Source organism: Urocitellus parryii, chromosome 3 (genome assembly GCF_045843805.1).
Source record: "Urocitellus parryii isolate mUroPar1 chromosome 3, mUroPar1.hap1, whole genome shotgun sequence".
Taxonomy (NCBI): domain Eukaryota; kingdom Metazoa; phylum Chordata; class Mammalia; order Rodentia; family Sciuridae; genus Urocitellus; species Urocitellus parryii.
The window spans coordinates 211,889,549-211,916,777 of record NC_135533.1 but is presented as its reverse complement, the minus strand read 5'-3'; the positions used below and the strand labels follow the sequence as shown (position 1 = coordinate 211,916,777).

General features: G+C 39.0%; 1 protein-coding gene across 6 annotated transcripts; it reads right to left on the bottom strand.

Annotated features, from left to right (window-relative positions):
* Positions 1-361: 361 nt before the first annotated feature.
* On the bottom strand, positions 362-27,225 carry Znf561 (zinc finger protein 561). Of its 6 annotated transcripts, none has more exons than XM_026399812.2 (8): positions 27,141-27,225; positions 11,693-11,850; positions 9,670-9,798; positions 9,077-9,165; positions 8,348-8,474; positions 7,559-7,639; positions 6,142-6,227; positions 362-5,548 (listed from the first exon to the last, which is right to left on the bottom strand). In XM_026399812.2, the coding sequence occupies exons 3-8, from the start codon at positions 9,794-9,796 to the stop codon at positions 4,160-4,162; spliced, it is 1,899 nt and encodes a 632-aa protein (XP_026255597.2). In that variant the 5' UTR covers positions 9,797-9,798; positions 11,693-11,850; positions 27,141-27,225; the 3' UTR covers positions 362-4,159. The 6 variants fall into 6 exon arrangements, with proteins under 6 accessions (XP_026255597.2, XP_026255599.2, XP_026255605.2 ...); XM_026399814.2 differs by having other exon boundaries at positions 362-5,545; XM_026399820.2 differs by having other exon boundaries at positions 8,348-8,529; positions 9,670-9,771.
* Between the last annotated feature and the right edge of the window lie 4 nt (positions 27,226-27,229).

Here is a 27,229-nt window from a genome sequence, read left to right as displayed (position 1 = left end):
AAGATCAATTCATATGAAAGGGAAAATGAAACACTCCCTCTTCTGATGGGAGCAACTTCAAAGAATTTGTGGTAGTTTGTAATCTGTCACAGGATGTGCTGGGTCTTGGTCAAGGGTCCTGTTGTTTTTTTCTACTTAGATGTGTTTAATGGCTTGTGTGAGGATGCACCTACTCCTGGGTCTCTGCATGTGTGAAGCTCAGGAAGTGTATCATGGGAATATGAATGCAAATGGGCCGGTCCATTTAGTTAGAAAGAAAAAGCATTAACAAAGAATTAAAATTTTTTAATGAATTTAATGGTTTAGATAGCAACTAAAAAGTAATGGAGTACCTAAATTTAAAACACCAAGAGTAGAGTAATCTCAATGAAAAATACCAGTACAAATACAGATAAGCACAAGGACAAACAGAAAAAACAAGATGCTAAAAATTACTCCAAATTTATTACTAATTATATTATACATAATGGACTAAATAGTTCGAGATAAAAGAAAAGGATTGTTAGGATTTTTCAAGTATTCGATTTTTTTTTTTTTTTAACTCCAGCTACTAAAGTATATATAAAGACACCTCTGGGGCTGGGCTGTAGCTCAGAGGTAGAGCACGTGCTTAGCATGCATGCATGAGGCCCTAGGTTTGATTCCCAGCACCAAAAAACAAACAGAATATATACAAAGGGTCAGAGAGACTGAGAAATAAAAAAAAAAAAAAAATCAGGCTGATATAGCCATATTAATATCAAAAAAGAATTGAATAGAAAACATGAGAAAGTTTAGATTTTTTCAAAACAAATATTTTTTGAAAGAAATCACAAAACTAAATATTTGCCAAGATTAACACAAGTTAAAAATTCACAAAGAAATCATTCCAGAATACAAGAAACCTAAACTTAATTACCCAACCAGTAAACATTAAAAATATAAGAAAAAAAAAAAAACATAAATTTTTGCTGCACAAGTGAAAATGAAAACATGCCTAGAAAATTTTAACTCACAATGTGTAAGATGGGATTGGAAACCCTAGTTGTCCTATAAGCATAAAAGAAATTGACCAAATGCTTTAAAATCATTGTAGAAAAAGGGTACCTAAAACAGTAATAATTACTCTAGATCTGAATAAATCAACAGGATAAATCACCAAGTTAAGAATTTAGAAAACATGGCAATATTCCCCAATGCAATGTATGATACTGTCATAATCTACATCTAAATATCTTTCAAGTCTTTCTTGAATTATTATTTTGGTAATACTGGGGAATGAACCCAGGGCTTTGCATATGCTAAGCACATACCCCGCTTTTTGTTACAGAACAATCACATGCCATTGTTATTCAAACATATATTTGTGAGAAGATTTTATAACATTAGTAAATGCAAGTTACCTTTAAAGATGATCCATTATGTCCAAGTTGAGTGGATCTAAGAACACAAAGTTAACACTAGCTGGGTATAGCTCAGTGGTATACTGCTTTCCTAGCATGTGTGAGGCCCTGTGTTTGATCACCAGCACAAAAAAGTTTTAAAATGTTAAGATTAAAAAAATAAAATAGCCAGGCATGGTAGCTCATGCCTATAATCCCAGAGATTTGGGAGGCTGAGACAGGAGGATTACAAGTCCACACACTTTAGCAGTTCAGCAGGCCTTGAGCAACTTGGCCAGACACTGTCTCAAAATATTTTTTTAAAAAAATTAAATCAATAAATAATAATAAAAATCATAAATGACCACATTTGAGAGTCCTTTCATTCATTCACTCATTCAAGTACTTATTAGGCATTATAGGCCAATTGGAGTTCTAGGTACTTGAGTCTTACCAGTGAATGAACATGATCACAGGATGCAGGGAAGGCAATTAATAAATCCAAGAGGAATGCAGCCTCACAAACTAAGGAATATTGAGAAATCTTTATACACAGAATGGGTAAAAAGTAAAACCTAATAAGTCAATAAAATGGAGAGCATCTCATCAGAACTTTGAAGAACAATATGCTGCTTTTACTACTTTTGGTCAGTATTGTGCTGGAGATCATACTCATTAAAAAAAGAAAATAACAGTTGAACTAGAAAAATAATAGTCATTCTCTACAGATATGACTGCTTGGTGACAAACCAAATAAATTAATCTATGTGTTTATGTGCCCTAAAGTGGCAACTTCGAATAATTCATGTTTAATTTAAACCCCAATATGACTTTTAAGGTGGGGTCTTTAGGACTTTACTGAAGTGAGGTCAAAAGAGTGGAGAACAAATCCAACAGGGCTATGATTTTATCAGAGGACAGAGAGACCTTGTTCTTAGTCTCCATCACATGAAGACACATTGAGGCGGCTGGCAACTGCATGCCAGGAACAGAGGCCTCACCAGAAGTTGACTGGTGAGGTGATCAGTTGATACTCCTGATCTCAGACTTCTGGCCTTCAAAAATGTGAGAAAATAAATTTCTGTATCATTTCAGTTTATTTATTCAAAACAGAATCACTTTTTAAGCCACTTGATATATGGTATTTTGTTATTGTGGCCTAAGCTAAATATGACAGATTTTGGAACTGAAAGTGGGATTTCGCCTAAAAATGTGCAAGCAGCTTTGAAATTCAGTAATGTATCAGGGCTGAAAATTTTTTAAAGCACATGCTAGGAAAAAAAAAAAATTAAAGGATATTCTGGTGAAGTGTCACTTGGCAATGGACTATTATTAGAAAATGGAGAAAATGCAATCCTTGAAAGGCAGAGGTAAAGAACTTGGTAGAACTATATTCTAGCATTTCATAGAAGGTAGAACCTGGAAGTATTACAATTGAAAGTCTGAGAAAATTATAATTAAAATGTTGAAGCAGTAGCTTGGTTCCTCCTGACTCCTTTATTAAAATGCAAAAGGTAAGAGCTGAGGTGGGCACAGTAGTGCACACCTATAATCCCAGCAATGCAGCAGGCTGAGGCAGGAGGACTGCCAAGTTCAAGGCCAGCCTCAGCAACTTAGTGAGGCCCTAAACGACTCAGCAAGACCCCATATCAAAAAAATAAGAAGGGCTGGGGATGTGGCACAGTGGTGAAGCCCCTCTGGGTCCAATCCCCAGTACAAAAACAAAACAAACAAAAAATAAGAGCTGAACTGAAGAAAGAATATTAAGCAAAAAGGAACCAAAGCTTCGGAGATTTGGAAAACTTTTAGTCTAAACATACTACAAAAACTAAGAAAACTTCTACTAAAAATGTTGTTGAACAACTATTTGATAAAAAGATCATGGGTTGGCTGGGCATGGTGGTCATGCCTATAATTTCAACCCTTCTGGATGCTGAGGCAGGAGGATCATAAGTTATAGGCTAGTCTGGGAAATTTAGTGCGACCCTATCTTGAAATGAAATTTTTAAAAAAAATCGCTGGGGATATAGCTCAATCAGGGTGCTTGCCTAGCATGGGCAAGACCCTGTATTTATCCCCAGTAATGGGAAAACAAACAAACAAAAACTGAAGTCAGAAACAGAAATTAGATTATACTAGCAAAGACACTGCTGCTTGGATCTACAAAGAACCCAGCAGGCAAAGCAGTAAATTTCTTAGATCTTATAAGAAGAGGATGTAGGGATAATCAGCTACGAATATTGACTAGCCATTAAGAACAGGTAAGGATGGTTTCCTTCTTGGCATGCTCAGTGGGAGATCAGTGGGATTAGAGGATATGCTTGGAAGAGTGTCTTTCAACATTTCACCTGTGTCCTATATCATCTTGGAGTCTGGTGAATTTTCACATGAATAAGCCACACTGGCAGCCACTTATCAACAAGGGATAAGAACCAAATCTTCGTTTACCTCATATAGCATGTATTAATGCTAAGGTAACTATGAGTCCAAGCACCAGGATGAGGCCAACCTGCAATACTGACCTCACCTAAGATCGACAAGTGCTCAGACTCAGGTATCTGTGAATGGGCAACAGGGAAGGGGCCAAGGATGTAGCTCAATGGTACATCAACCCTGTGGTTGATCCCAAACATTACTAAAAGAAAATATTTAAGTTCCAGGGGATCAACATATCTTATTTCATACTATCAGGATGGCATCTAAGGATAATCTGAACCATTACAACCCATACAAGGCAATTAAGACTAATCTGATGATCTTTGGTGTCACTGTCAACTTTAAAGGTCACAACAGATGGGCTAAATAGTAACACCCATACCTTTACATTCATAGGCCTTCTTCCCAGTGTGAATTTTTGTGTGTTTGTTTAGTCGGGAGGAAACAGCAAATGCTTTTCCACATTGCTTACATATGTAGGGTTTCTCTCCAGTATGGGTTCGCATGTGAATGTTAAGGGATGTGGAATATATAAAAGCTTTCTCGCATATATCACACACAAAGGGCTTTTCTCCACTGTGAATTTTCAAATGTTTAGTACGATGAGAAGAAGTAATGAAGGATTTCCCACACTGAACGCATTCAAAAGGCTTCTCTCCAGTGTGAGTTCTTACATGATGAATCAAGCCTGAAGTCCTAGTGAAGGCTTTCCCACATTCCTTACATTCATAGGGCTTCTCTCCACTGTGAATTCGTACATGTGTAGCAAGGGCTGAATACTGAGTGAAGGCTTTCCCACATTCCTTACATACATAGGGTTTGATTCCAGTGTGTGTTCTTATATGTTCAGTAAGCTGAGTAGATCTAGAGAAGGTTTTCCCACATTCCTTACATTCATAAGGTTTCTCTCCAGTGTGAACTCGTATGTGTTCAGTCAGGCCTGACCACCGAAGAAAGGCTTTCCCACATTCCACACATTTATATGATTTTCTTCCAGTGTGAATTCTACTGTGATCATTAAGGTATGCATTATTTTTAAAGGACTTGCCACACACCCTACATTGGAAGGACTTTTCTCCATTATGGGTTTTTATATGTGCAGAAAGTTGAGAAAAAGTAGTGAAGGACTTCCCACATTGCTCACATTTTTTGGATTTCTCTCCTGTATGAATTGTTACATACTGAGTTAGGTGTGAGGAAACTGCAAAGGCTCTCCAACATTCCTTGCATTCACAGAGTTTATTTCCAGTGTGGGTTCCCATGGGATTATTAAGGCATACAAAACACGGAAAGCCATTTCCACATTCCTCCCATTTGTAGGGTTTTGTTGCATTGAGAATTTGAAGATGTACATCAAGGTCTGTGGCATGAATAGGTTCGTTCCCATATTTCTCCCATTCATACGGATTTCCTCCATTGTGAGTTCCCATATTTGCCTGAAGGTATGATTGATTAAAGAAGGCTTCCCCACTGTCTCTGTATTCAAAGGGTTTCTCTGTCATGTTAGTTCCCTGGTACATCATATCTGGAGTCAGGCTGAAGACTTGTTCACACTGATTCAACTCAGAAAGGTTCTGTTCAGTAGAGGTTTGTTTATGTAGAGTAAGGATGTTTTCTCCATACCCATTACCCTCAGAAATGTATCCTTGACTTTGCATTCTCACATCTGTCATAAGGCATGACTGTTCAATGGGTACTTCTCCACATGGCTTATAGTCACACAGTGTCCCTCCATCACTGAGGCTTGCCTGCTGATGAATGCATGAATGAAGATTAAGGGATTTCAGAAAGGTGAAATAAATTTTACCCAGACATTTCCATGGTCATTATAATTTTTACAATTTCCATTTCATGCACAGATTTCCCGGCCTCTTTATTTCCTAAAAATTGGATAATGGATCCTTTCATCAAAATCTTGTGCCACTGACTCCAACTGTAAAAAGACTATATTCCCATAAAATTGTTTAAAACTTACATGTCAATTTGTCTAGTTACATATTTGGGAATGTGTTTTTGAGAAAGCTCTGAAGCAACAAGCTTCATGATGTTCAAAATCTCTCTCCAGAGGAACTGCTTCCTCTTAGGTACATACTACTCTCAAATATCTCTCATTTGGGGGCTGGGGCTGGGGCTCAGTGGTAGAGTGCTTGCCTAGCACGTGCAAGGCCCTGGGTTCAATCCTTAGCACCACATAAAAAAATAAATGAAAAAGTAGAGACATTGACAACTACAACTAAAAAATAAATATTTTTTTAAAAATATCTCATTTGTACTGGTTCTCTATAAAGGAATTCCCAATCTTTTCTAAGAGTGAGAAATAACAAATACCCCTTGTTAATCTTACCGTTTGTATCCCAATGGAAGTTTGTGTCATACAGTCATTCTGAAGCTCTGACCCTTTGGTGCTAGGTTGGAGTTCCAATTCTGAAGCTAAACAGCAAAAGAAATGTAAGGGTTTGAAGAAATAAATGGTAGATAGAAATTAAAAATGATGAGGGGTCAACTCTCCTTGTTTGCAAATTAAATATCAGATTTAAGGATTTTTAGTATATTAAAAATTTGACAATAGAGCTGAGCATGGCTCAGAGGTGGAGTGCTTGCTAGCAAGCATATCCCCTTGTGTTCCATCCCAGGCACTGCCAAAAACAACAACAAAAAAAAAAAAGCAGCAATAAGGACACAAGGTCAAAATTTTAGATGGCTAATTTCATATTGATTCTGTGAAAATTAAAGTGAAGATTATCAGAAAAAGAAAGTAAGAACTAGGAAAAGCATATACTGAAACAATAAACTTAAAAGAGGGAACAGAATGGGTAATTTTGTGAGAATTATAGGAATGTTTGAGTAGATTGAAAGTAATAGCTTATAGGAAGTGGAAGATCTCAAATTCTGAGGAAAATGGCTTCAAGCTTCAGAAATAAAGTACACCTTTAAATGTTTTTCCATATTAGTCAGGCATGGGGGTGCACACCTGTAATCCCTGTGTCTCAGAAGGTTGAGGCAGGAGGATCACAGGTTCAAGGCCAGTCTCAGAAACTTAGCAATACTGTAAGCAACGTAACAAGACAAGACCCTTCTTAAAAGATAAAAAGGGCTGGGGACATATTTCCCTAAAATTGTTTAAACCAAGTTATCACGTTATCCAGTTATATATTCAGAAATGTGCTTTTTTGAGAGCTTCATGGTATTTAGATTCTCTCTCCAAAGGAATTCCTCCCTCTGGATGCAAATATCTCTCATTTATACTGGTTCTTTATAAAGAAATTCCCAATCTTTTCTGAAGGTGGGAAATAACAAATATTCCTTGTTTACTTTATCAGTATTAAAGCACCCCTGGGTTCAATCCCAAACACAAAAAGCAAACTAATTTTTTCTCATATGTATAGCACATACCTATAATCCCTGCTACTTGGAGGCTGAGGCAGGAAGATCACAATTTTGGGACTAATCTGGCCAAATTACTGAGATCCTGTCTCAAAATAAAAAATAAAAAGGACTGGGGATCCAGGTCAGTGGTAGAGTTGCCCTTGGGTTCAATCCCTAGTACCAAAAAAAAAAAAAAAAAAAAAAAAAATTCCCATATTGCTGGGTGAGGTAGCACACGCCTATAATGCCAGATACTTGGGACACCGAGGCAGGAAGATCAACTATCTCAAAATAAAAAAAGGGGTGGGGTGTAGCTAAAAGGTAAAGTGCCTCTGAGATCAATCCTCAGAACTAGGGAAAAAAATTCCTCATTAAACTGAGTTCTTCTTACTCACATTGAAGAACTTCACTTTCCATTGTCCTCAACTGTTCTTCTTTTAACGAGGAGATCAGACTAGGTATGAAGAACTGATATCCTGTGCAGGTGGAAAGATGCATGAATGGAAGAGGCTCATGCAAGAGATGACAATCCTTCTTATGACTAAGGAATTATAGTTCTAATGAAAGCAATTATTTCAAAATGGGTAAAATGGAAAAATATGGGTTGAATATATAACTTATTGATACAGCATGTGCGTAGCATGTGCAAGGCCCTTATTTTCATCCCAAGCACCAAAAAGAAAAAAAGAAAAAAGAAAAAGGCATGTCTCTCCATTTCTGTGCCCCCAAAAGATTGGTTATCTCTAAACTCTGATAGTCAAATGAAAGCTGACATACACATTTACAGACACTAAGACTTATCTTCAAGTAGAAAATAAAGCAAATCTAACAAAATGATATTTGTTCTCATGGGACAGCAACTCTTCCCTCTGGTTCTCAAACATTACTGTGCATTAGATTGATCTGGAGTGCTTCTCAAAATAGACAACCAAGCCTCAAACCAAGTTTCCAATATAGTTATTTCAAAGTTGTGGAAGGAAAGTGTATATTCCTAACAGGCTTAGTGAGGTCATGGTGTTGATGACATTTTAAGAATGGCCACAGTAGATTAAAATGTATTACATCAGGAACTATGTGTTATTTCCCACTATAGTCAGAATTAACAGTCAATTCTGCAAGACAATAATAAGCATATGAAATACATCTGTTCCATATCAAATTACAAGGAATAATGACAGCCTTACCTACTGAGGTCAGGTTCTCAAAGTTCTCCAGCATCACATCTTTGTATAGGTTTCTCTGAGTTGTGTCCAGTAAAGTCCACTCCTCTAGGGTGAACTCCACAGCCACATCATCAAAGGTCACTGAATCCTAAACCATTACACACATGCTGGTTTGAGCCAATTAACACTTCCACCAATGTTCACTGGAGAATTAGGAAAGGGGGCTTAATACCTATATATGGTTCTGAGGTCTCCCATATTCCATCCCCAGTGTTCAATGGCCCTAGGAACGCCTCTCTCTATCTAAACTCACTCACTGTTAACTACCTACCATTATATATGCCTTGAACATCATTTGTTAAACGTGAATTAATCTCAGCACACCTAGTTTAGGAGCTTTTGTCCTACCTGTCTCTACTGTAACACACTCCTGAGCACACTGCAGATAAATGCTAATGAATAAATTATTTGAAAAAAGGACACTAATCTGCCTCACCACCTGTCAGAGTACTCAGCAAAATGAGAAACATGCAGTGGGCATCATTAGGATCAAAGTAATTACTGAAATACTGGGATGATTTTCAAGGTAACACCTCACCAATCTGAGGCTTCCACTCCCTGAGGAAATTCAAATGAGGACTCAGTCCTTAAATGGGGCTGTATTTCCATTAAAATAAAGTCTCTCTAAAAGGCAATGTCTTTAATGCACAGAAGTATTCCACTTTGTGGAAGGACACCCTTTCTTTTTACCTGGTAATAATTTGCCTGGTAGTCAGTCACCATTCTTTCTACGTTTGTCTTTTCTTCATAAAAGCAGATTGGTTCCGTGGAAAGAAGGCCTAATGGAAAAGAAAGATGGCATCAGAACCCAGAGTTGCCCATAATTCCTATATTCACATGCTATAAAGTCATTCCATTCTACATGGAAATTCCCTCATAATCTTAAACACTTAAAAACCACATAAATATACAACATTAACATGAAATGCCACAATAGCCATGACATGTCTCACCTAGAGCCCAAGAAGCCAATTCTGAGCCATGCTGCCCACTGGGGAAAGGGTAACGATCTCATTTTATAGGTTTTTTAAAAAAAAAAAAACTTGAGCCCTGAAAACATATAACTCTATTTTCCCATGGTGGTAGAACTCATGAAGATTATGCAGCACCTCTTCCCAAAGCACAGACACCAGGGAGATGAATTATGAGACAACATTCTATGTCCCACTTCAGTTGTTCCTAAATGAATCAGCAGCATGACTGCTGAAGCACCATCCACTGGACTCTATATTCTGCAGGGGAGACCTAAAACAGTGTGAAAAAGAGCATCAATAAGGACTTACCATGGGACAAATCAATGGCTGCCATCCTGGGATGCTGATGGTGAAATGTGCCTGAATGCTCCCTTCCCTGATGCCAAGACCACTTTAGGGCAGCGTATGAATCTAAGTGGACAGAAGCAATCTCCATTCCTTTTCATACAGGGTTATGTGGAGTCCCATTCATATCAATCATTAATCAACATCAAACATCAGTCATTAAACATCATACATTAGTGTTCTCTCTACAGTTAACATATGTGAAAGCCACTAAAAATGGAGTATTCAATAACAAGTACAATTACACAAATACTGACAAGACTGGTATTTGTCAGAGGTTGCTCTAATACCTTTCTATATATAAGTTCAGATAATTATCATAATCATCCTACCATTACCATACTTAATACTGAAGAAACCTACAATTCAGACAACACTTATAATTAGGCTAGTATCATCCAGTTTGGAAGTTGTCAAACAGGACTTGGATGCTGCTGCTTATCCTAAAAGCCTGATCTCCTATGATTCTTACTACTCTCCACATGACTAGAAGGTAGTCTTGTAACTATACAGTAGTACTAATTCAGTAGTACTAACCCCAAGTGTTATTGACCACTTCTTAAGGATCTAGTATGACTAAATAATTTTGCTTAATAAATTAAAATCAGAATAAAAAGATGAACACGATTTAGCTACCTGAAAACTCTCAAATATGTCTGGAATAACTTGGATATCTGAATCTATTTGTGTGTATATGCATGCAATGGGAACCGAACCCTGTTTTGCACATGCTAAGCATGTACTCTACATCCCCAGTTCCTGAATCTGCTTTTTCTTGGTACCAGGGACTGAACCCAGGTCACTGACTGCTGAGTCACATCCTCAACCCCTTTTAGTTTGTGAGACAGGGTCTCACTATTTAGGGCCTTGATAAGCTGCTATGCTGGCCTCAAACTGGTGAGCCTTCTGCCTTAGCCCCCTAAAATGCTGGGATTACAGGCATACCTTTTTTCCCCCCTTTTTAAAAAAATAAAGCAAGTTTATTCTCGTTTTAGAAATACTAGTTTGAGAACAGGAAATGGCCTTCTTGTAGGATGGGCATGAGATCAAAAACAGAGAAAGGAGGAATTGGGGAGGGAAGACAGGAGAATGGAGGCCATATCTCTCACTCTGGATGGGGGTAGGTCAAATGAATGATGGCTGGCTAGGAGATAGTAGACACCTGCAAGAACCGGAGAACAAGGGATCATCATCCACAGCCTCTTCATAAAGCAGCAGGTAATGGTGGCACCAGTGACTGGAGCTATCCCTGTAACCACTAGTCTGTGACGAGCACAAGCAGGCACTGCCCACCTGGTACCAGGTAGAGTGAGCAATGCTGACCTAGGCACTAGGGGGACAGTAGGACACACCTTCATCCTTGAGCTCCAAGCTATGCAGTCTCAGGCAATGGCTTTGGGGCCCCTCTAGCTCCACACAAACAGGGCCGAATCCCCAGCTCTGCCATGCCATCCTGGCCCACAATGCACACTGATTTGGCAGGTAACAGAAAACAGTCTTCCTTCTCAAGTCACTCTACCCACCAGCTGGCAGCCAACTGCAACCAACTCCTTCACAACAGGAGGCAGTCTCATAGGTACACATGCCCGCTGCTAGCCATGCCACAGCTGCCACCAGCACCACACCCAGCAGCAGCACTGGTAGGGGACATCTATTTTGTGCAGCCAGCAGTAGGGCAGAATAGACTCTGGGGGACCGGAAGCAGCATGCCCAGGTTGGTGGCAGAAAGCACAGCAACTAGGCACAGGTGTGTGGAGGAAAGCCAAGCAGGTACCTTCTCTTTCCCTTCCTCCCACTGCTACCCCTCTGTATTAATTTTATGAGATATAAACACAAAACAAGTACAATCAAACTTTAGGGTCCAGTGAATTATGAAGATTTAGTATGAGAAAAAGAATGTAATTATCTCAATTTTTTTTATTGATGACATACTGAAATAATTTTCAATGTGGGACAAAATAAAATATATTATTACAAAAAACCTTACCTGTTTCTACTTTGTTTACTGTGGCTACTAGAAGTTTATCTCAGGTCTGTCTTACTCTTTCATTCTTTCACCAAATAATCAGGAAGTCCTATTTCTGTGGTAGGCATATCCAGAGCAGGGATACACAGGAAATGTCCTGTCCTTAAAGATCCAAAGTTCTATAAGATAATAAAAACAATAACAAAATAACTGAGATATTAATCGTAAGTGCTATGGGGGAAAACAAAAACAAGCAGCTGAGAAAACAAATGTCCTGTACATGCATACACAGATAAAGCACAATTACTTTTTTTTTTTTTTTTAAGTAGGAATTTAATCCATACCACTGACCACATCCCAGCAGTTTTTATTTTTTATTTTGAGACAGGGTCTTGCTGAGTTGCCAAGGGCCTTGCTAAGTTACTGAGGCAGGCCTCAAAACTTATGATCCTCCTGCCTCAGCTTCCCCAGCTATACAAGCATGCACCACTGTGCCTGGCTAGAAAGCACAGATACTGTGAACTGGTTCTGGGGCAAGATGATAGCAAAAGAGGGAAATAAACATTAACTACTTCACCTTTGACCCAACAAGTTTAGAATTATCAAGGATTTTAAGAAATTCAGAACACATTTCCAGTACTGATCAGCTTCATCAGCATCTTGGTTGAAAAAATTATCAAAATGAAGAAATCTGCCCTCTTCCCCCACATCAGTAAAAGGTAAATGCCAAACCACCAACACTTGTCTACTTTATGGATCTTCTCAAAGAATACCTTTCCATAGTATTCATCGGGTGAGAAAAGACAGTCAAATTTTTTTTTGCATCAGTTTTTTTTTTGTGTGTGTGTGTGTGGTGCTGGGGATTGAACTCAGGGCCTTGTACAGAAGATGCAATCATTCTACCAATGAACTATATACCCAGTCCTTGCTTTACTTTTTATTAATTTCTTCCTTACACTTCCTTCATGTCTCTTATATTACCTTGTAACATCCATTTTAAAGAGTTCCTTTTTCTTCTTTTTCTTTTTGGCAATACTGAGAATTAAATATACTCTACCACTGAGCTACATCCCCAGATCTTTTAAAAATTTTGAGACAGGATTGCTCATTAAATGCCAAAGCCTGGCCTTAAACATATGATTCTCCTGTCTCAGTCTCAGAGCGCTGGGATTAGAAAGGTATGCACCACTGTGCCTAGCTAAAAGATTAGCTCTTAAAAAAAAGCCAGATGTGGTAGGAAAATTCTGTAATCCCAGTAACTCAGGAAGCTGAGGTTTGCATGTTCAAGTCCAGCTTCAGCGATTAGCAAGGCACTGTCTAAATAAAAAATTAAAGGGATGGGGACGTAGCTTCAAGATAAAGTGACCCTGGGTTTACTTCCCAGTTCCCAGAAAAAACAACAACAAAAAAATCTTCAATAAATCAAATAGAACAACAGCCTAAATAGTGATCTGCAGAATGAAACTTAAATGACAACCCCCCGAAGAATTCACAGTTCATGACTCATGAACCAAATTCACCCTAACAAAAACCCTATAGGTCTTTAGATGTTTCAAATGCTAAATCGACATATGGTAAGTCACATGTCTAGATCGGTGGGGTGGCTCACACCTATAATCCCAACTATTTAGGAGGCTCAGACAGGAGAACCCAAAGTTCAAGGCACCTCTTGCAACTTAGTATGACCCTGCCTCAAAATAAAAAATAATAAAAAAAGAGGTGAGGATAGAGAACCCTTGGGCTCAATCCCCAATATGGGAGAAAGGGGATCTAGATCCAAGTACAGTGCCTACAATATGCCCACAATCATTCCCTTCCAGTCCATTCACTCACCCAGTCTTTGAGCCATAAAAGAACTGAGCTCCTTACCAATAGGAAACACATTCAGCTAAACCATATTAACCAAGTTGGTACCTGTGGTTGATAAAGTATCAACTCTAACACTTGTCTTGGAAGGTCAAATGAATAGTGAAATGAATAGTGCATTGTAACCAGTATAGCAGTAATAATCACTAAAAGGACTGTGTCTTCTGAATGTGCTTGTGCAGAAAGTGAAAAGCTCAGAACTGCAGCTCAATTTAAGAACTAAGAACCAAAGAGCTTCTATGATAGTTCTTATGGGAAAAAAAAATGTTTTCGTCACCACAGGGGCTGTTATTGTCAAAAAATTAAACAAAAAAATTTATGCGAATGGATTAAGTTACAACACTGGTCCATGCCCATAATCCCAGTGACTACAGAGGCTGAGGCAGGAGGATTACAAGTTTGAAGCTAGTCTCAAACTTAGTGAGACCCTGTCTCAAAATAAAAAGGGCTGGGAATGAGGCTCAATGGTAAAGCACACACCTGGGTTCAAACCCTGGGGGGGGGGGGGTTACAACCTCAATATCAACCTCACCTAATTTCTTATGTGAAAATTAGGGCATTAATCAGTGTGTTAAAAACAGGGGAGATTACTCCAACATGGCCAAGAAATTACACTCAGAGAAGCACATAATATTAAAGATTTATTATATTCACAGGTTCTAGAGAGGAAAGCACAGCAAGTCAAGCAGGGGACTACAATGGAAAGCAGGTTGAACCAAGCAGGTGAGCAGCTGAAAGAGGGTGACAACCTATGGGTTGGGGGGTTTACTAGAAGTCTGAGTGGGGTAATTAAGCAAAAGTAGTAAAGAGATTCCATTGGTGCCTTTGAATGTCAGGAGTTCACAGTTAGAGGGTATAATAAGAATTTGTGGCAGAGGCCAGCCTTACCACACTGGCACATCTGGTGGCCTTGGATGAGAAATACTGAAGCATCAGAAAAATATGAAGTTTTAAGATTTACAAAACAATCAGGGAAGAGTATGGAATGGGGGCAAATGACAGTCACCCTCTTAACCCCAGGATACTCTAAACCTCAGTTCCCAGGGAAGTATTTTCTCCTTTGACTTCTTAGTAGACTAACCTTGGTCTCTTTGAAAGCCCTATAATAATTACACACACCCCAAACTATGTAAAGATGTCCATAACCTACTGTGAAATCACCTTTTTTTCCTAAGTCTTTTTTAAAATTTTTATTATTTTTTAATTGGTTGTTCAAAACATTACAAAGCTCGTGATATATCATTTTCATACATTTGACTCAATTGGGTTATGAACTCCCATTTTTATCCCAAATACAAATTGCAAAATCACATCGGTTACACACTCACATTTTTACACAATGGCATATTAGTGACTATTGTATTCTGCTACCTTTCCTATCCCCTACTATCCCCCCTCCCCTCCCCTCCTATCTTCCCTCTCTACCTCCTCTGCTGTTGTTCAATTCTCTCCCTTGTTTCCCTCCCCCTTTCCCCTCACAACCTCTTATATGTAATTCTGTGTGACATTGAGGGTCGTGAAATCACTTTACTTGCAGTTAAATTTTACTTTTCATAATTTGCTTACTTTTTTTGGTGTGTGGTGCTAGGGATTGAACCCAGGGCCTTGGGCATTGGGGGGGGCACTTTGTTTACTTTTTTTTTCTAATTTATATATGACAGCAGAATACAATTTGTTTACTTTTAATCTACAAACTATAGGATACAATGTTGTTTTGAAATATAAATTCATTTTGTGATGAGAACACTTAAAATCTTTAGCAATTTTCAAGGATATAACATGTTATTAACTAATAGTCACCAGGTATACAAGAGAGATTTTGATCTTTCTAATTCTAACTGAAATTTTATATCCTCTGGACAACAGCCCCCTCTTTATCCCTTTGCTACTTCTATGAGCTCAAATTTTTTTAGCTTAGGTATACAAGGAGATCATGAGGTAAATGCATTTCTGTGCCTGGTTTATTTCTCTTAACATAACATCCTTCAGGTTCATTCATGTTGTTGCAAACAACAGAATGTCCTTTTTTTTAATCAAACACCACCTTTGAACCTGCTTTATTCAATCACCAATAAGACTCTGATAAGAGGGACCAAAAAAAAAAAAAAAGCCCCAACAAACAAAAGCCCCAACAATTTCCACCCCTCCCCCCGCATCAAGAGGGACCAGAACAATAAGAGAGGTAAACAGGGAGCCTACATCCTGGGAACAAATCTTTACTCCACACACTTCAGATAGAGCCCTAATAACCAGAATATACAAAGAACTCAAAAAATTAGACAATAAGATAACAAATAACCCAATCAACAAATGGGCCAAGGACCTGAACAGACCCTTCTCAGAGGAGGACATACAATCAATCAACAAGTACATGAAAAAATGCTCACCATCGCTAGCAGTCAGAGAAATGCAAATCAAAACCACCCTAAGATACCATCTCACTCCAGTAAGATTGGCAGCCATTAGGAAGTCAAACAACAACAAGTGCTGGCGAGGATGTGGGGAAAAGGGTACTCTTGTACATTGCTGGTGGGACTGCAAATTGGTGCGGCCAATTTGGAAAACAGTTTGGAGATTCCTGGGAAAGCTGGGAATGGAACCACCATTTGACCCTGCTATTGCCCTTCTCGGACTATTCCCTGAAGACCTTAAAAGAGCATGCTTCAGGGATGCTGCCACATCGATGTTCATAGCAGCACAATTCACAATAGCTAGACTGTGGAACCAACCCAGATGCCCTTCAATAGATGAATGGATAAAAAAAATGTGGCATCTATACACAATGGAGTACTATGCAGCAGTAAAAAATGACAAAATCATAGAATTTGCAGGGAAATGGATGGCACTAGAGCAGATTATGCTTAGTGAAGCTAGTCAATCCCTAAAAAACAAATACCAAATGTCGTCTTTGATATAATGAGAGCAACTATGAACAGAGAGGGAGGAAGAGCAGGAAGAAAAGATTAACATTAAACAGAGACATGAGATGGGAGGGAAAGGGAGAGAAAAGGGAAATTGCATGGAAATGAAGGGAGACCCTCATTGCTATACAAAATTACATATAAGAGGTTGTGAGGGGAATGGGAAAATAAACAAGGAGAGAAATGAATTACAGTAGATGGGGTAGAGAGAGAAGATGGGAGGGGAGGGGAGGGGGGATAGTAGAGGATAGGAAAGGTAGCAGAATACAACAGTTACTAATAGGGCATTATGTAAAATTGTGGATGTGTAACCGACGTGATTCTGCAATCTGCATTTGGGGTAAAATTGGGAGTTCATAACCCACTTCAATCTAATGTATGAAATATGATATGTCAAGAGCTTTGTAATGTTGTGAACAACCAATAAAAATTAAAAAAAGAAAAAAAAAAAAAAAAGAGGGACCAGAACAAGAGCATGCTCAGAAGCAAGTTCAAGCTATACTATAAGCTCCTCAAGCACTTACCCCAAATGATCTAGTATATCCAATAGGAGATTTATAGTACAGACTTCTAGTAGCATGGAATCAATGTGCAATTTTCTGCAGAAAATTACTCTCCTTTTGAGAAAAAACTTAGCCCTGACTCCCGGTAGAGAATAAACAACTGTGGAACATCAAGTGACCAAATAGTCCGATCTTCTTAAATAAACAGGGACTTGTTTGACCCACCTTGCCTTACGTTTGGGCATATGTACCATCAATCCACATTAAATGGAAATGGCATATAAGACACTGAGCTCTGGCAAGTCCAGTGAGCCTAAATAAATTGCATGAGTAAATGGCAAAGACTATTTCAACACCATCTTCAATTACACTGTCCCTTTCCCTCAATCCATGCCTATGGCTTCCTTTCACCCAGTATACTAACACAAAACCTAAACCTCCCCCTTTATAGATGTGTCTGTATGACATGCACCACCTGAAAAGTACAGAGCTGAAGCATGGTGTACCACTGACCAATGACTGGTCAGACTGTAGTAACAGTGCCATTAGTAATACTGTTGTTAGCACCACCATCTATGTCTTCACAAATAATTTATCTTTCATCATGGAATTCACATAGCATTATTTCTTTTTTTGGGGGTGGGAGGCAGTCCTAGGGACTGAACTCAGTGGCACTCAACCACCAAGCCACATCCCCAGCCCTATTTTGTATTTTACTTAGAGATAGGATCTCACTGAGTTGCTTAGCGCCTCACTTTTGCTGAGGCTGGCTTTGAACTCTCGATCCTTCTGCTTTAGCCCCACAGCCACTGCGATTATAGGCATGCAATACTGCACCCAGCCATATAGCATTATTTTTAATTAAAAAACTCACTTCAGGGCTGGGGATGTGGCTCAAGAGGTAGAGCGCTTGCCTGGCGTGCGCGGGGCGCTGCGTTCGATCCTCAGCACCACATAAAAAATAAAGATGTTGTGTCCACCGAAAACTAAAAAAAAATAAACATTAAAAAATTCTTTCTCTCTGAAAAACAAACAAAACAAAACAACAACAACAAAAAAACCTCACTTCACTGCAAAGGACACTCCAATAGTATATCCACGCAATCAACTAGTCTTATTAGATATGCCACAATAGGTGGAATATTGTAATAAAAACTCACTTCCCAGGGTTGGGAATGTAGCTCAGTGGTAGAGTGCTTGCCTAGCAAGTGTGAGACACTGGGTTCAATCCTCAGCACCACATAAAAATAAATATATTGTATTCTACATCCAAAAAACAACAATAACAAAACACATAGGTGGGCCCGGTGGTGCATGCCTGTAATCCCAGTAGCTTAGGAGGCTAAGGCAGGAGGATCATGAGTTCAAAGTCAGCTTCAGCAAAAAGCAAGGTGCTAAGCAACTCAGTGAGACCCTGTCTCTAAGTAAAATACAAAATAGGGCTGGGGATGTGACTCAGTGGTTGAGTGACCCTGAGTTCAATCCCCAGTACCAAAACAAACTAAACCCCCTCACTTTCCAGTGGCAGAACTTCAAGCAGTACATTTGGCTCTTCACTTGGCCAGAGGTATGTATATACAATGTTTCATCAATAGCTGTCAATGGTTTTGTTGGATGCCCAAGGATGTAGAAAACCAAGACTGGGTGACAAGCAAATCTGCAAAATTTTTTTTAATCACAGATGGCCTTCTCAAAAAGGATATAGGCTGTCAAAGTATCTGTGACCTATGTGAATACCCGCCAAAGGTGATCCTCTAGAAATAAGACAATTGGGTTGGGGGTGTGGTGCTTGCCTAGCATGCACAAAGCCCTGGTTCTACCACTAGCACCACCAATAAATAAATAAATAATGATTAATAATTATATGAACACCATGATGCACTCTGTTACTTTTGTACAGTTGTCTGTTACTTTCTCAGCCACCCCAATGGGTGTTTGTTTAATGGGCCATGAGCAAAACTGCCTCAAGAGCAGAGATAACATCATTCATGGTTCAACAAAATGGACTCGCCCTTACCTAGGCTGAACCATCTAACACTATTGCTGTGGGCCTGATCTGCTAAAAGCAGAAACCAGAGATAGGTATCCCTTATGGCACCATTCCCTACAGAGGACCAGACAGGCACTTCACTAGGTGTTTTGATTACAAGTTGCTCACACTGAACCTCTGCTAGCATGAAGGTGACAAATATTTACCCTCACTATAATACACTTATGTTATAAATATGGATTTCCCTCTCCATTAGTAATACTGCTGCCTGCACTACCATCTGTGAATTCACAAAATAATTTATCTATCATCTTGGAAATCACATAGCATTATTTCTAATTAAGAAATTCACACCAGCATGCTAGCACATGCCTATAATCCCAGTAGCTCAGGAGATTAAGGCAGGATTGCAAAGTGAAACAAAGCCAGCCTCAGCAACTTAATGAGCAAGACCCTGTCTCAAAATAAAAAGTAAAAAAAAGGGGGGGGGGGCTAGGGATGTGGCTCAGAGGTAAAGCACCCCTGTGTTCAATTTCTGATACCAAAAAAAAAAAAAAATTTACTTCACCACAAAGGACATACAAAAACAGGAATACATCCATGCAATCAAATAGTCTTATTAGTTAGGTTACCATTCAGAAGTACCTGATCTACATGAGAGGTGAAATATTATAAGAAAACTCATGTACAGGGCTGGGAGTATAGCATAGTGTTCAACACTATGCAAAAGGCTCTGCATTTGATTCCCCATAATCTCAGGAAAAACAGCACAAAACTCACAGGACAAAGTTGTAGACAAACCTCACAATGGATGAGATTCTGTCTCATAGGATACAACATAGTTGTTCTGCGACTGGCTCCAGAACCCTTGTGGACACCAAAATCCCCAGATGCTTAAGTGCCTTATTGCACAATATTATCAGGTGTAGTGGCAAATGCCTATAATCCCAGCTACTCAGGAGGCAGAAGCAGGAGGACTGCAAGTTAAAGGACAGTCTGGGAAACTTAGCAAGACCTTGTTTCAAAATAAACAGTTTTACAAAGCAGGATATATAGCTCAGTGACAGAGCGCCCCTGGGTTCAATCTTCAGAATTAAAGGAAAAAAATTAAGTAAAATCCCACAGTATTTGCTTATCACCTAGGTGCATTTCCCTAATATTTTAAAGCAACTCTAAATTACTTTAATACCAAATACAACATAAATACAATATAAATAGTTGTTATACTGTATTATTTAGGAAATAATGGCAAGGGAAGAAAAGGTCTGTACATTCTCAGTATAGATGCAACCACCGAAGGCTTACCTATATAGTACATGCCAACAACAATAGAATGTTATCTTCCAATTGGTGGCTGGTCAAATTCCTGCATGTGGAATGTGCAGAAGGCTAAGAGTATATGCTTTAAGTCAGACCTTGGAGATGAGGATGTAGTTCAGTGGAAGAATACCTACCTGCCTAGCATTAGCATGTGTGAAGCCCCGAGTTCCATTCCCAACTCACGTGTACACACACATGCACACACACAATCATACAGCTTTACATGGTACTTTCTCCCCATAGGCAGAATCCTGGAGTGAAATAATTGATCAGTGAATGTAGAATTGACTCTGCAGACAGAAATTCTGCCTCAGTTCCAGGAACCTAGATCTTAAGCCCTAATGGGAAATGCCTCCCTCAGGACACAACTAGAAATGAAACAGCTACCTGGGTATTTTGGGCTTCATATATCACAAATATCTAAAACAAAAAGCAAAATGAAGGGAGGGGGCTGATCTACTGGCCATAGTGATTGACGCCAAGTACCAAAAAGAAATGGGTACAGGCTGGGCATGGTGGTGCATACCTTTAATCCCAGTGATTAGGGAGGCTGAGGCAGGAGGTTTGCAAGTTCAAGGACAGGCTCAGCAATTTAGCAAGGTCCTAAGCAAATTGACAAAACCCTGTCTCATAAACATTAAAAGGGCTGGGGATATGGCTCAGTGGTTCAATTCCCAGTACCAAAAAAAGAAAAGAATCTGAGGTACAGCTGTATAATTGGGGCAAGGAGAAAGAAATTTAAAGTCTCACATACTTCCATGCTGAATAGAAAAAGCTTAATGGAAAAATTCAACTGAAAAAAATGAAGAATGGAAGACCCTTTGGGAATGGAGTTTGGATTAACTCTACCAGGTACAAAACTAACAAATCACTTCAATCTTCCTTCCATTTTTATTTTACACATAAGTACTGAAGGTTATATTTTATTTTATTATTTTTATTTTTTTTAAAGAAAGAGTGAGAGAGTGAGAAAGAGGGAGAGAGAGAGAGAGAACTTTAATATTTTATTTTTCAGTATTTGGCAGACACAGCATCTTTGTCTGTATATGGTGCTGAGGATCGAACCCGGGCCGCACGCATGCCAGGCAAGCACGCTACCACTTGAGCCACATCCCCAGCCCCTGAAGGTTATATTTTAAAATTTAGTCCTGAGGTAACAATATTCACTGAGAATGTGATGAAATACAAGGAGCAGTTAATATGGCTTATGATGGTGATATACCATGTGTAGTGGGAATATGCATCATATCACTTGGGAAGGGTTAGGATTTCTTCCCTTATATTTTCTTAGCTATAAATATAGACTTGATTAATTACTGCAAGAAACTTAAAATATATGTAGAAGGGTGAATATGGAAGTTGAGTAGCCAGAAAGTGGAATGTGCCAGTAGACTAAATATTCATCTCAGCTTCAAATTCCCCGTCAACATTTGCTATGAAATACAATACTGGTTTCTTTAAACTTTTGTCTTTTATCCCGAATGTGTTAAGTTTTCCTTAAGTTTTCCAAGTACAGGGGCATTACGGGGACACTGAAGAAGGATGGAAACTTCTGTGGGATCCCACTAGTGCATGATGAGTCATCCTCTGGTGCTCTGTCCCCACCATGTGCCCAGAATACAGGCTCCATAGGCAATATCGATTCTCTTTGTCATCATCCTGTAGTCCTCATAACAGGGATACCAGCCATTACAAAGACTCCCATGCCGCCCCTGACCAGTGCAGGCAGCTGAACTTAAGATGGCTTATGTGAATTTGCAGGGACACCAAATAAAACAGACACAATTTACACAAGCTTCAGGACAGCTTCCCTGCTCTCAGCCTCAGGCTCCCCAAAAGGGAGAGCAAAAGAAAGTCACAAGAGGCTGATGAGAGAGAGAATATGTTTGGAAGTGAGCTTTTATTGGGGAGACTCTTGTTCTTAGAAGTTCTATCCAAAAAAGGGCAGAAGGGGCAGGGCTACAAGGGACAGGTGAGTGTAACTCAAACCTGGGGGCACATCCCACAAAGAAGACCCTTTGATGTCTGAGCTAGATCCTGCCCAAGCCACAGTGAATGCAGTGGTTGGTCAGAATCTGAGGCATCAGGACTGGAAGGGTGTGGTCACTCATGTGGCTCCCCACACTCCCACTAGAAGCACATCAGCACATGCGTCAGTTTCAGAGTTTCCTAAGTGCCCCATGACAAGTCACAGTACATTACAGAATGCAAGATGCATGCTGACCCAACTTGCTCTACATATCAACCCATAAGAAGCCTATGTCGTAGACCTTGGTTCCCCATAGTTCTTCAGGTGCTAACACTGCATTTTATGCCCAATTCCCTCTGCACACTGGCCCAACTTCAGGTAGCTTTTGCCATAAAGCATCGTTCATGCTTGACTAGTGACTGGAGAGCAACTCAGGCTCACGGCATACCAGGAGCATTACCTTCTAGTGGACTACACCTACACTGCAGCCAATACACCCTAACAGGACCTTAATGAGTTCCACTTTGGGATATTCATGCGCCTGGATAAGCTCCTCTCCAGATTGATACACAAGATCTGTGATTTGTTTCTAGCCAAGAGAATGTGGCTAGAAATTTGCAGATGTAATTAAGGCCCCAAATGAGTTGGTTTTTAATTCATCAACAGGGAAAATCATTCTGGTAGAACTAATATAATCATGTGGAAGACTCTTCAAGAGTCCTTCTGTGAGGTACAGATACTCTGCTAGCTATATTAATGAAGGGTACACATGACAAAAATTATAAGTAAACTCAAGAAACTATGGTAAACACCTACAACTGCCAAGAAATGAATTTTGCAAATTACTTCAGTGTGGAGATTGATTCTTCCCACTTAAACCAGATGAAAATAAACTCTACCAATACCCTGACTACAAACAGATGAAATCCTGAGCAGAAAACCTATGTAACCCATGACTGGACTTGTGACCCAGAGAAACTGTGAGATAAGCATGTACTATTCTTTTTTTTTTTTTTTTGGTACCAGGGATTGAACTCAGGGGCACTTGGCCACTGAGCCACACCCCTAGCCCTATTTTGTATTTTATTTAGAGACAGGGTCTCACTGAGTTGCTTAGTGTCTCGCCATTGCTAAGGCTGGCTTTGAACTCTCAATTCTCCTGTGTCAGCCTCCCAAGTGACTGGGAAGCATGTACTATTCTAAGCCACTGAATCTGCTGAAATTCATTAGGCACCAACAGATAGATATATACAGGTTTTATAATGAAGTTGGTCTTGGAAGAGGTAGGCATTCTTTTTTTTATACCAGGAAGTGAACCCAGGGGTACTTAACCACAAAGCTGCATTCCCAACCCTTCTTATTTTTTTTTCTTAAGACAGGGGTTTCACTAAATTGCTTAGGGCCTCATTATGTTGCTGAGATTACAGGCATATGCCACCACACCTGGCTATTATCTTTCACTGACAATTATGCTACTGCTGGGTATGACTGTATACTCCTATAATCCCAGTGACTCAGGAGCCTGAGACAGGATGAATTGCAAATTTAAAGCAACCTGGGTAACTTAGGTCCTGTCTCAAAAAAAAAATTACAAGTGCTGGGGATGGCTCCATAGTAAAGCACTTGCCCAGCATACACAAGGGCCTGGATTCAATTTCAAATACCACACACATACAAAAAATAGAATATGACAAAAAACAACAACAATAATGATGATGTACTGAAGTTCATCTATACTATGGCATCTATTATTAATTTATTCCTTTTGTTTACAATAAGGATTCCAATAATATTGTTTATTCTGTTGAGCCATATTTGGTTGTTTCTAATTGAGGACTATTTCAAATAATAGTGATGAAATGTCTTCAGTTTTATATTAACAGACATTGCACCCACTACTCTAAAGTTAAAGCACATATTTAATAGATATTGCCAACAGCTCAAATTGCTTCTTCAATAAACTCTGCCACCAGCAGAATATACACATCCTCACCAATTTTATCTTCAGAACCTCTCATCAAAGCTGGGTGTGGTGGCACATACCTGTAATCTCAGCTATTAGGAGAGCTGAGTCAGGAGAATCACAAGTGTTAGACTAGCCTGGGCAACTTAGCAAGATCTTGTTTCAAAATGAAAAAAAAAAAAAAAAAAGTCTGGAGATATAGTTTAGAGGGAGAGAGCTTGCCTGACATGTGGTAGGCCCTGGATTCAATCTCTGGTACAAACAAAACAACCCTCATCAATTTTTTTTTTCTTTATGGCCAGCTAATTCACCAAGACCTCTAAGTAGCAAACACTTAAGGTAAAATGGATATTGTTATGCCAAATGGTTCCTTCAGAGCTTTCTACCAGATCATATTTAATATCTAGTGGTATCAAACTACTAGATGTGTCAGCCTATATAAGGAGTGACACAAGACTAGCTGGTCTGAACTTTCTCTCAGGGAAACTGAGCCCTAATTTGTTTGTGGGAATCCCAAAATGGACTGACAACCACTCAAAGAAGCTTTGACTATTTATGAACATAATCATTTCTTAAGATTGAGAATTAACAAGTGAATTTTCATAGAGAACTTTTTCTTTAATGTTTAATCACTGATTCTCATTAATTCCTTGAATTAATTCCCTATTCACAAAAATAAATAGCTGTAGAAATAAAATTAGTCACGCACTTCCTTCCATACCTCCTAGTTCAAAAAGGTGAATTCCTATGGTCTTTTTTTTTAAGAGCACTAATTTTTTTTAAATACCTTTTATTTAAATATTTATGTGGTGCTGAGGATTGAACCCAGTGCCCCAAGCATGAAAGGCAAGCACAATACCACTGAGCCACAACCTCAGCCCCACTATGGACTTTTGATCTCAGCTTAAATAGAACTCACTTTTTTTTTCCTTCACCTACTTTCATACACTAACAGAGCATATTACACTTTACTTCCAAAATTCTGATCACTACATAAATTCATTTATTTGCCCTCTTTATTAGTGTATAACTTCCCTCAGAACAGACCTTTAGCTCTCCCTCCCTCTGAAGATAGCCCTCATGTGCATTCCTTGCTTTACTTACAATGGAGGTAAAGCTTTACCTACAAATCTTTCTCAAGATTGCCCCATTCTCCTTTGAATATGTAACTATTTCCCTAAACCTATATCAATATCTTTAAAAAAAAAAAAAGACCTAGTGTGAATTTTTTTCTCTACCCTCAGTCATTCAGGCATTCATCAGTTTATAGGATATATATAAGAAATGGAGAAAATATTAATACGCCATCAGACTTTAAACAAATAGCAAAACTTGTGACTTTCTGAAAGAACATGTGACCTTTCAAAAAAGTCAACAGAGAGGGGCTGGGGTTGTAGCTCAGTAGTAGAGCGCTCACCTAGCCTAGCATGCATGAGGCGCTGGATTCAATCCTCAGTACCACAAAATGTAAAATAAAGATATTGTGTCCACATAAAACTAAAAAATAATTTTTAAAAAAAAAAAGTACATTAAAAAAGTCCAACAGAGGGGCTGGGGATGTGGCTCAAGTGGTAGCTTGCTCACCTAGCACCACATAAAAATAAAATAAAAGATATGTGTCCACCTAAAAAAACTAAAAAAAAAAAAAAAAAAAAAAACTTTAAAAAAAAAAAGTCAACAGAGAAACAACAGTGACTGTTTTCAGTTCAAAGAACCTAGGAGACATTAAAAGTTTTCAATATAAAAACTTTGAAGAGATTGATATTAGATCCAATAACACCCAAAAGTCTATTTTGGAACAATGTGGAGAATTTTAATTTCAAAAAAACTAAATACTTTGGGCTGGGGTTGTGGCTCAGTGGTAGAGCTCTCGCCTGGCATGTGTGAGGCACTGGGTTCGATTCTGAGCATTGCATATAAGTAAATAAATGAATAAAATAAAGGTCCACTGACAACTAAAAAAATATTTTTTAAAAAGTAAATACTAGATTTTTAATTTTCTTAGAGGAAATGTTACTATTGTGGTTTTAGTAGACCAATATTCTTATCTTTAGGTGATACCTCACCAACAACCTGATAATATCATGCCTGTAATTTCAATGTATGCTTAAACAGTTTGCCATAAAACGTACTTTATTATTCTGTGGAGAAATCAAATAGCTAATTTAATTGGTAGTACCAGTCTAACAAAGCCTTCTTAGCTGGTGGGATGGCACACCTTTAATCCTCCTGCTGAGTCAGGAGGATGCACATTCAAGGGCAGCCTCAGCAACTTAGCAAGGCCCTGTCTCAAAATTTAAAAATAAATAATAAAAGACTGAGGATGTAGTTCAGTGGTAGAGTGCCCCTAGGTTCAATCCCCAGTACCCAAAACAAAACAAAGCCTCCATTCTTTCCTCCTGGAGGAGGGCTTATAAGGTTGGTACAGGGCTGGGGATGTGGCTCAAGCGGTAGCGCGCTCGCCTGGTATGCGTGCGGTCCGGGTTCGATCCTCCAGCACCACATACAAACAAGGATGTTGTGTCCGCCAATAACTAATAAATAAATAAATATTTTTTTTTAAAAAAAAGGTTGGTACAGAGGTAGAGACCTATAAAGTTCAGATAAGAATAGTTATTAACGGGGATGGGGGTGTTGCTCAGTGGTGGAGCAGGCTTAGCATGCATGAGGCCCTGGTTCCATTTACAGCATCCAAACAACAACAACAACAACAAAAAAAAAGCTTTTTTCTTCAGGAGAAAGTGGCGCTGGGGTCTATGTACCTTTGTATATGGTTCACAAGACACCTAAGAAAGTATCTTTCTCTTTCTACCAGGGTACAATGTGTCACAAATAAATACATGACGCACAAACAAAGCGAAATTCCCGGATGAAATATTAGTTCGCATAAAAAAGGAGGAGAAGGCCCCCTCGACCCATTTTCTACCCAGCGCTCACCAGGACACGCAGAAGTCGCCGGGTCCCCGGAGGAGGACGCAGGTGTGAACCAACGTGACTCCAGTGCCGGAAATTCTATTCCCTCTGGA

Coding starts and splice junctions, on each gene's coding strand:
- Znf561 (XM_026399812.2), bottom strand. CDS start 9,796: ATGGAGATTGCTTCTGTCCACTTAGATTCATACGCTGCCCTAAAGTGG. Junction 9,166..9,669: donor AGCCATTGATTTGTCCCATG/GTAAGTCCTTAT, acceptor CTTTTCCATTAG/GCCTTCTTTCCACGGAACCA. Junction 5,549..6,141: donor CTTCCATTGGGATACAAACG/GTAAGATTAACA, acceptor TGCATTCATCAG/CAGGCAAGCCTCAGTGATGG.